The sequence below is a fragment of the Numida meleagris genome, chromosome 2, assembly GCF_002078875.1.
Source record: "Numida meleagris isolate 19003 breed g44 Domestic line chromosome 2, NumMel1.0, whole genome shotgun sequence".
Lineage (NCBI taxonomy): Eukaryota > Metazoa > Chordata > Aves > Galliformes > Numididae > Numida > Numida meleagris.
Window position 1 is genome coordinate 124,897,729 of NC_034410.1, and position 11,009 is coordinate 124,908,737.

The 11,009-nt window shown below is 40.0% G+C and overlaps 1 protein-coding gene across 4 annotated transcripts in view; it reads left to right on the forward strand.

Annotated features, from left to right (window-relative positions):
- DPY19L4 (dpy-19 like 4 (C. elegans)) overlaps nt 1-8,651 on the forward strand; it is a 28,284-nt gene extending 19,633 nt beyond the window's left edge. For all 4 annotated transcript variants that reach the window (XM_021387202.1, XM_021387204.1, XM_021387206.1 and 1 more), the window contains 4 exons: nt 533-615; nt 2,635-2,767; nt 3,704-3,862; nt 5,376-8,651. In XM_021387202.1, the coding sequence (XP_021242877.1) occupies nt 533-615; nt 2,635-2,767; nt 3,704-3,862; nt 5,376-5,540 (540 nt within the window). In that variant the 3' untranslated portion in view covers nt 5,541-8,651. The remainder of the gene's footprint in view (nt 1-532; nt 616-2,634; nt 2,768-3,703; nt 3,863-5,375) is intronic.

The window sequence follows — 11,009 nt, forward strand, 5'->3', positions numbered from 1 at the left end:
TCTGCTTTTAAGCAATAGTGAGCGTTTGGTCTCCAGATTCTCAACTCAACTCTCCCTGTGCTTGGAAAGTTTGATTAATAGGAAGAGGGCAGTGCAAATGCCCTAGGAGTTGTACTCTGTTACTCTGGTGCTAAAGAGATGGGCGTATAGCTCAGCATCTTTCTGCTTGGCTGCCTTCTGTCTTGGTCAGGCATAGTCCCTCATTATCTGCATTTTTCTAAGGGCTCTCAGTGATCAGTGAAGCTGGTTCTCTTTGGGGGTGGCAATGGCATTTCCTCTTTCTCTCTGTCTTTCCATTTCTGGGGTAGTGCAGGTATATTTAAACAGCTCCTGATGTGCTACGGCTCTGATATTAACATAGGGCAGCTGATCTTGTGCTACCTCATGTGTCTGACTACAGACTGGTAATGGGGGTGGAAACTCCTCAGCTAAAAGCAGGCTCCCGTTTCCAGATGTCTTACCCACTATGACTGTCCCAAAATGAGTTTCCCTTTAGTCTGGCATAGTTGTAACCAAATAACATTTCCATCAGTTTTTCCCTAGGATAATGACAGAGCTTTCAGAACTACAGGAATTCTATGATCCTGATACAGTAGAACTTATGACGTGGATAAAGTAAGTATGAATTTCTGCACTTGTTTTAATTCTTTATGTCAGGGTACTTGTATCTCAGTATTTTCTGGAGCTGCCTCTTTTAATCTGAGCTTTCCCTTGCCAAGTCATTGCACAATGTAGGGGGAGATGGGAAGAGAAATGAATATTTTAGGCTTGGTATTCCTCCTATGCAAAGTCGCAGGAATTTATCACTGATTACAAGAGAAGATCCTGAGACACGCAGTCAACTCATGTTTAGTGTCATTACTAGATGTGATTTCCAAAGAAAGGTGTGCATCCATTACAATCCTGATTCTTTACATGCTGACTTTTCAGTAGGTTAGAGGATTCATATTGACTATAATGCCACAAGGGAGAGGAACAATGAAATTCATATGTGCAGGAGCCAGTGAAACAAATGCCTGAGGTAGAGATTTAGAGACTTCATTCAAGGAACAAGGATTGTAATGTGGGATTCAAACTCCCCCTTTGAGCAGAAGGCTGCAATGGTTCTTATCTGGCTGACTAGGTAGGGCATAGCAAATGCTGAACTTATAGTCAGGATGTTTTCACAGATATATTTTTATCTTCATCAAAAGTTTCAGAACTGGATTCTGGCCTCATTCAATTTAATTTGGAAAGATGTCATTACTAACTGCACTTCTGTGAAAATTAGGTCCCCTGTGTTCAAATAACTTACCTTTAAATGCATTTTTAAAGAATATTATTTTCTGTATTTATGGAGTCTTTAATGTCAACCTGTTCATCTTCAGAAAAGACGAGGCTGGTAATTATGGCGTTCCAACCAATTTCTTCTTTCTGTTAATAGTAGTGTATGTTGTTTGTCACTGCTGCAGCTTTTGAAGGCAGCAAGTGGAATAATGCCAAGTACCTAATGGCTTTTACATTAGTCTGCATATATTACACTTCCAGTACATAATTAATCACGGTGAATTGCATTGAGATTCACTCAACTAAGAGCAATTTGACTACCCTTATTTGTAGCAGCTGTTCATATTTTTAATGAAAAGGATTTTTTAGTGCTTATGCTTAGATATCCATATTGAAATCTTAATTGAATGTCATTATTATAAGTATATTTTCTTATGATTTTCTCCCTGATAAAATGAATTTACTTGAATTTTCTCTGTGGGAAAAGTTGTCTGAGATCTGTAATAAAGTGTGGCAATGGTTGTTTTATTTCATTAATGCTGCAATATGAATAATCAAAAGATGAAATCAAAATCCAGAAACATAATTACTGTAGATGTTATTCTATATGACAGTATTTACTCATAAATGATGAAATACATTGTCCTACAAATCAAATGAGCATAACCACAAGTCTTTCACTTAGAAGATAACATCATAGTGTTTCTCTGTCTACCTGCCCTCCCTCTCAAGCTTGTTTTGTCACAAGACAGCAACCATTCAGAAAAGCAATAGTTTGATCCATTCCAGGACCACTCTGAGTGGTACTTCATGAATTGCAAGGAGGGGAGGATGGCCATCAGCTCTTAACCCAGCAGGAGACCTTCCTTGCAAAGCACATTGCTGCAAGTCTGTGCTTTTCCTGGTAGGGAAACCAATGCTACCAGAGCGTTAATGCCAATTGTAATTAGACCCCCAAAGATCATAGAATCGTTTCAGTTGGAAGGGATTCTTAAAGGTCACGTAGTCCAACTCCCTGCAGTGAACAGGGACACCTATGGCTCGATCAGGCTGCTCAGAGCCTGTCCAGCCTGACCTCGAATGTCTCCAAGGATGGAGCATCCACCACCTCTCCAGGCAACCTGTGCCAGTGTCTCACCACCCTTATTGTACTTTCTCCTTGTATCCAATCTAAATGTCCCCTCCACTTCCCATTGTCCTATCAGAACAGACCCTGATAAGAGTCTGTCCCCCTCCATCTAGGTATCTTCATGCACTCCAATTCTTGTCATAGCATCTGCAAAGATTTGCACAGTGATTAAAATCAAAAATGTTGTTTTGAGAAATGCATCCTGCACTCAGACATGTATGTTGATGTTGCTTTTGCAGAAGACAAGCTCCTGTGGCTGCTGTGTTTGCAGGCAGCCCACAGTTAATGGGTGTGATTAAGCTTTGTACTGGATGGATGGTGTCAAGCTTGCCTTTATATAATGATGATGATCTTCTAAAAAGAAATGAAAATGTGAGTATCCAATTCCATAAATGTGTATGTATTACCAGTGATTTATAGACTGTTCCATCTTGTAAGACTCAAGTGCCTGATTGAGATGTGTGGGAGAACTGTAAACGTTAACACTCCAAAGAGGATGACCTTGTAATATTCCTCATGCCATACTCATTTGCATTGCTCTACCATGTTCCAAATGCTTTTTCCACAGAGTGTTCATATTCTAAGGTGAAAAAAGATCATGAAGTTTCAAAAAGAAAGGTAATGCCAGTACATAATCAATAAACCCATGAACAAGATTCCTTACTGAGCAGTATAACAATATTGAGTTTTAGGCAGGCTGTCATTTCTGAATGATTCTTAGCAATTTTTGTTCTACACATTTTGCCAGGGGGAAAGTCACAAAGCAGAATGGACATACCCAGTCACTGACTAGCAAAGAAATCAAAATTGCTACTCTGCCTTAGCTCTCACTCTGTTTGAACACTTCAGGAGTACAGAAGGCAAATGGAAATCTCTAGCATTATACTTGACTTGGAAAACAACTGACAGGAACTGCTTTCCTCTTTGCCCACATATAATGGGGAAAAAAGAACACAAACATACTAGAGGAAAGGGCATAGTCCATCAAATAGGGAGCAGAGTATCAAAGAAATTGTCAGTGCTGTACTCTGGACAAAAATTAATACTCTTTCCGAAGACTTCTCAGGCCAATTTAAATATATAAAATGTGAACTTACACCAGCAGAGACAAATACTTCTCATTCAGCTCTCCATTACCTCACCTGCTTTGGAAATTTCAAAAATAGATGTTTTATAGCTTGGCATCTACATATAATACACATTTAACTTGTTATTAAAGATAAGTCATTCTTTGCTCACCACCATTCTCACAGTATTTAATTTTCCACTGATTTTTACCTTGCATTAAAATATGTTCTTAATTTATAGATTTATCAGATATATTCAAAGAGATCAGCAGAGGATATTTATAAGATACTTACATCTTACAAAGCCAATTTTTTGATTATTGAAGATTCAATCTGCAATGAAGTGGGACCTGTAAGAGGATGTAGAGTTAAAGATCTATTGGATATTGCCAATGGTCACGTAAGTAACAGCAAGACAAAAGTGAGTGTCTGGATGCATAAATAATTTGTTTTAAAGGAAACATTCTTGTAGTGTTGATCTTATTTTCCAAATTATAATGGATATGTAGGCAAAGACGCATAAGACTGAAAAGTGATCCATTAAGTTTTGAGTTGTCTGTTTCTTACATAACTGTAATCTTAACCTTATACTATTCCTTACCTGTCCTAATTCCTCCTAATACATTAATATCAAGCAGTGCTGCTTTTATGCCAACTCTTAAATACCATTTAAGTATATATATGTGTTTATGACCGTAATACCTGAAGAAAGTATTACAAAAGCATCAAAGACATGCCTCAAAGGCCATTCTTTACTAGCTTTAAAGATGATAAACTTTACAATGGATAAACTCTTCTTCTGAAGCTCTGCCAGGGAGCATACTGGGATGAGGTCCAGCCTGCCACTCACTTCAGTTCAGCCTTGTTGCTACTGATCAGGCTGCAAGTCTATTTGGTCCAGTCTCATGGGTTAGGTTAGCACCCCAGTAGGCAGTCTGAGCCATAGCTAGTAGAAAGATTAGTTCAATAAACTGCAGAGCTGTGAAAATATACTGCTGACATTCCATGTCTGTTCTGAATGCCATTAGTGTTGTTCTTGCTGTTGAAGTAGGAAACAGGGTGGGTTTTATCAAGTGATCTCATTAGCACTTGTTCTGCTTCTTCCTGGAAATCCAGTTGAAGTTTTGACCTTAAAGGCAGGAGTGGCTCTAAACTCACTTATTGGTTCATTATTTATTCTCAAGTCAACAGGGGGGATAGTGCCAATGGTTACTTCTGAGCAATTGTAGGTTAGCTTCACTTCATTATTTTTTTTCCCTAGGCAGGAAATCTAAGCATGTTTGACATTACAACCTGTTGTGTATTAACTACAGCAAGTTCATCCTCAACTTGAATACTTTTTTATTGGCTGGTTGGTTGGTTTTTAATGGGGAAGTTTCAGGTGTATAGTCTTATATTTCATGCTTGGGAAAAGGAGAGGAGACTGAGGCGGGTCTTATCAATGCTTATAAGTATCTGATAGGCAGCAGTCAAAGTGGATGGGGCCAGTTTAGGATGGTTTATACAGGGCAAGACAGAGATGTTCTCCAGCAGTCTGATGCTAAAGGACTATCTCAGAGAGAGAAACTATCTTTGTGTTTTGGGAGACGTTGAAGGATTTATTTATTTATTTATATTTCTGCATGAATTTGTCTTACCACTTTTTTTTTCTTTTTTCTTTTTTTTCATCCATGCAAACTTCTGCAATTGGAAAGAGTAGAGAAGTGATGTATTAATTCACAAGGCTATTTTAGATGGTAAAACAAATTATAAGGGAATATAATTTATACCTTACTGGAATCATACAGTATGGAAATTAAATATCTGCTGCATAAGTGAAATGTACAGAACGCAGAAGTAAATGAATGTACAGAATTGCATTCTGCAGTCATTTGACTTCAGTATTTTAATCAATTTTTCTTCTTTCCTGACAGGTGGTTTGTGAGGAAGGCGACAGTTATGCCTATTCAAAATACGGACGATTTTGTCATGAAATCAAAATGAACTATTCTCCATATGTGAATTATTTCACTCGAGTATACTGGAATAGATCCTACTTTGTGTATAGGATCAACACTGTGATATCCTTCCAATCATGAAAAAGCATGCAAGCTTCTTTTTGAGGATTGACTGTGATGGAATTCAGTTGGAAAAATTCCTTTTGATTGAGAAAATTATTTTTACAGATACACGTGGGTGTGGTGTACTGACCAGTTTTTCTTTTTCTTTTTTTTTTTTTTCCACCAAACTGGAGCTGTTTGAACTCTACAGGCCAACTATTACAGATACCTTCTTTGAAGGAACCAGGAAAATTTGACAATTTTACAATATCCACAAGAAAGTGTGACAGTCTGCCATGTTCTTGCATTTGTCTTCCCATTGTAAATCATGGTAATCTTCATTTAACAGACATTTCTAACTTCAGTGTTAGAGGGCTGATGTGGATAGACTTTGGAAAAAGTTATGTTGAAGAGCTCGTTTAAGTCATGTAGTCTTTATTTTCTAGTAAGAAATCAAGTGGTATCCTAAGTCTTCAAGTGTTTGGGTTTGTTTAATATTTTTCTTTGGTTAGTGTGTTTTTTTTTATTCTTACTGTTTTCCACTATAAACACTGCTATTTTTATTGAACACATTCATACACCTTATGTGTAGGTAAAGTATTTGTATAAATCAAATAAGGAAGATTTTATTTAAACAATTCCATAGATGAAGGCACTGGTCTCTGCATTGTTGGAGACGTGTTGGTGGAAGTGCTTGGACTTGGATAGAGCTGTAGAAGTTGACAAAGTCAGAGTTTCAGTTTGGAAAGAACTTGACTTCAGGATTTTTGCATGCTTACATATGTATGCGTGTGAGCGTTATGTGTGTTTTAGCAGCCGTCGGAATGGGCCAGTATACAACACTGTGCTGTACTTGTCTACAGACAACTAGGTTTGCTACTGAGACTGCTGCACTTCACTCCTGTGTGCGAGCTGGTGTATGTGTATGTGTGTGTGTATGGCCAGGGATGGGTGATAGTCATTTCATTCAACTTATTATTTCATGATAGATTAAGGTAGTGTCATAACTGTAATTTTAAACACCATCATTGATCAGTAATGGCACAGTAGTTCATAGCTATTTTTACACTGATTATGCAGCTATGCTGGGAATTTTGAAGATGTGGGAAAGTACTCTGCAGTCTTGCTTCACTCCAAAACTTGCCTTCGTTGTAGGACCCCGTTTGTCTCTATGACTTCCTTAAATTTTCTGTTCATCCTTTTTTGTTGCTAGCTGATGTACTTTCAGGAGAATGAATGATGCTTTAATTCCAGCTGTGGGCCTAATCCTGGTGTTGTGAATGGATAACTCAACAAAAGGTAATGGTAACTTTGCTTATGTAGGTGCAGCTGGACAGAAAGCCAGGACTTAAGTTCTGGGAGAGGTTCCTCACCACCAGGAGTCACATGCGGTTATGGATTCTTGTAACAGCTGGCCCAGAGGCCGCTCTATCAGGCATGTGGAATGATTCTTTGGAGTCCAGATGTCTTTAAAGAAACATCTGGCTTTGATAGGATGAACCTTCAACTGAACAATCTGTAAACCATTCTGCAAATGAAAGCTGCAAAACTATCCCTACTGCATTTGTTGATTAAAATGCAAATTCAGAGGTGTTGACTCTGAAATTGTTAGGAACTGCAACGTGTTGATGTATATGCATGATACCTATCTGCTGTATGCAGATATGTTGTTTACTTTACAGTAAGAGATAGTGCTGAGGTTTCTAAACATCTATTATCACTATTGGAGTGATTTAAAAGAGAAAGGCTTTACTGTTGTAAATGTCAATGTGTCTGTAATCTGTTTCTTTTTGTTGTTGTTGTTGTTGTTGTTTTAATCTGGTTATATTTTTAGGCCTGTGAGTTTAGACCAAATATTAAAATGATTCATTTTATTTGAAACCATTGCTCAGATAAATCCATCAAAAGTATCTGATGCGATCATTGAGAAACATCAGTGTAAGTGAGTTACAAGTTAGAAGTAAATATCCTTTCTAGGGATACAGTCATTGAGCTGAGGATGGCGTGCTTGTCTCTCTGGCCAAATGCAGCCTGTTTATTTGTTTATGCAGGAGTGTGTCTGTTTTTCCGCACTGTTACAGTTTCAGACTTTTCAGTTACAATATCAAGAGAAGCTTGTGTAGTAACTTGGGTTATGGCAGGCACAGGAACTTTGTGCGTGCCATAGAGTTAATAATTGGAAGTGTAGAGTTCCATATACAACTTAAAATTTGTTTGAATCACCGTCTGGAATTACATGTCAGTGATCTGCTCTCTTGAAGCTGATTGTTCATGAAGACCATTTCATACCAGCAATAAGGCATTCCAGGTACCACATTTCAGGCTTACAGTTGCACTTGGGTGGATGAAGCCGCTCAGCTTATGGCTTCTTGCCTTATAATGCCACACCAAGGTGCAGCATTCAATTATCCTGGACTGCCTGTTGTCTTTTACTGCGACGCTGTATGTATGCGTCACCACACAGAGCATAGTTTGAATGCTTACATGTGGAGCACATCTGTTAAGAAAATCACAAATGAGGCCAACCGTATATCTAAGGAAATTACATATGTTGTAGCACATTGGCCTTTATACATGTTTGAATGAACATGTTGAACTTTATTTGAACTGTGACATAGTTATTATTAGTCTTGTCATAAAGATGTATTCTTGATACTTCAATTGATTCTGCATTAGGAGAATCATTTAAGATTTTTACCTTGCTTTTTATATTAGAGAAGATTGTATAGCAGCATCATTGGCGCGGCAGCCTTAAGTAACAGAGAAGCAGCCTTTTGCTGGGAGAAACGTTGCTGTTGTCCCAGTCAGAAGGCACGGAAGATTCATATCTTATGAAGAAAATGATATTCTTGAATTTCTTATCCAGTTATGGATTAACGAAAATACTATTGTCTGTTCTAATCTCCACCTTCTGTGGAAAAAGATGGAAGCAGTAAGTTAGTGGTATCCCTCGGAAGGACGGAAGTAGGGTATAACCACACCTGACTTGTGCACACCACCCTAGCTCGGTTTTCAACCCAGGCCGTGGGTTTCAGTTCTGGAGAGGGCTGGGGGAATGTTTTGCAAATTTCGACCTGTTTTGCTGTAGCTGTTGCAATTCAGTTGAAACATGTGCCTTGCGAGCTTTTATTAAACAAACAAAAAACTCCCGTTGGTGTTTCTTTTTTGTGAAGATACTCCTTTAAGAAATTCCCGTGCCTCCGATTCCTAGAGCTTCCGCTGTGTCCCCCTCGCCTGCCCCCAGAGACGTTCCTGCAGTCGGTGGGTGAGGTGGGGGTCTGCCAGCCGTCCTGCTCACAGCTGCTCACTGAGCAGGACGAGAATTCGCAGAGCAACCCGTGCTGCTGTTTTCCTGGTTAAATACCTGTACGCAGTCCTGCCTTCCGAGCGATGCGTGAGGTTACCCGTTATCTGATGGAAAAGAGGTGGGGGTGAACACCTGTCAAGGTTCCAAACTCACCTCAAGGAAGCGGAAGTATCAGTGATGCTATACTTGTTAATGGTGACATTTAGCAGTAGGTTATATGGCATCTGGATGTATCTGTATGCAGGTGTTCAACAGCAAGTCTAAGAAATCCGGTTCCTTTCATCCCTTTTGCTTTGCGGATAGGTTTTTATCAAAATGATGTATAAATAGTAAATAATAGTAAATACTTTTCTCTTGTGACAAACTTTCTGTGCCAAAAAATTGTATGGATGTTTGGGACACAAACCGTTCTATGCTTTCTTTGAAATGCTGATACCTTTTCTTTGCAGAAAGAAGACAACAACGTAATAGTTCATAATGAATTAACCTTTCTCTGTTGGGTAAGAAGACCATGTTTGTATCTGTGCCACCTGGAAATGAAATGCTGTGCAACATCAAATTCTTACTGATTTTTAATTAACTCACATATCACATCTCGAATTTTTACAGCTTGTGATTGTGATTCCTGTCATTTGGTAAGATAGTAGAATGAATGCTGACTATTTTGTAATAATTTACTATATAATAATATGAAAACCTTGGGACTATTTTAGCTAAAGTTTCTAAAGATGATAAAAATATCAGGTAAAACACTTCTCCAAATAATTGATCATACAACCAACCTGTTCTATAAGATGAGGGTGAATGTACGACCGCTGTGCCATTCCCCCTCATGCAGAAGGCTGGCAAAGGACAAGCAGGAATGAAGCTCCTGTGTGCTGCATTACAGGAAGCTATGTCAGAGCCCTGGCCTCGAAACTGGGTTTGAGGAAGAGCTCATGTTTGCTAAAGGAAGATCCTAAAGATGAATTTCCCTGTGATCCGTCAGCTCCAGGAGCTGGCAGTGTCCTGATGCTTTCTGAGGAGCTCCTTCAATTTCTATTTATTCCTTCCCTGTTTCCTATCAGAGCCAAGAGCCACCTCGCTATTGGTAGTGGTGTTGCCTCTTTGCTTGATAGTGCATCACGCTCTCTGCGCCTTCAGTTTTGTGGGATGCCTAAGTTCCTTTGGAAGATGGCTGCACAAGAGTCACCCAATCGCCTTGGCAGCATCCTGGCAGGGGGATGCAGTGCTGCATAACCCAGCCTTTGGTCCCTGATGGACACAGAATGAGCTGTGCACGCTCAGGTCCTGGTTTTCCAAGTGTTAAGCGGGACAGAGCCCAAGAGACCCAAGCATCAGCCTGTGCTTTGACCTCCTCCATCCATCAGCGGGACTGATGTCCCCTCCCTGCCCTAAATGCCAGGGGGAGAATGGCTCTCGTTGAAGAGACCGATGGAGGTGTTTTGTCTTCATATTGGTATCGTTTTCCAACGAAACAATGCAGTTTGGCCCTTTTTTTTTAGTTGCAAAGACATCTGCGCAGCCTATAATAAATAACTTTTCCCTTTTCAGAAGATGTATTTGATGCATATGTAACCGCCTGACCCCAGCAAGAGCACTGCTGAGAGCTGGTCATCACCACCAAGTGCAACGCCACTGTGCTTGCATCTCTTCTCACTGTAGGGTGGGATTTTTGTCCACGAATATATATCTGCACGTCTATCTGTTGTCATTGCGATGACTTTGTGCTATTGGGTGTTGAAAATAACACAGCTAATGCTCATGATGTGGCTCAGATCACAATTTAGTGATCTTCCCCGTGCCTTTCTGAAGTTGGGAATTATTCATGTTGTTTTTAGGTGAGCATAAAGGGGACGCACGCAGTGAGTTGGCCCTTGCTGGATCCCGATGGCTGGGTGCCTGTTGTTAGAGCAAACCACTGCTGGAAGTGGTTGGGTTCGCAGCCTGCCTTCCCGTCCCAAGTGCCCCTTGGTGTGACAGGAGCCATCGGCCTGTCACTTTCCCAGGACACCACAGAAGGTGGTGGCCCAGCTATGCTAATTGCCAGCACCAACACCTGGCTGTCACCTTTGCTGGGTGCCTGCAGTGTTTGCCCAAGGCTGATTGCAGCTGCTCCTGCAGTTGAGCAAAGTTTTGCTTCCAGCCTGGGTGCATTATCACTGAGGTTACAGCACAGCTGCCTGGCCAGCAGCTCCCGC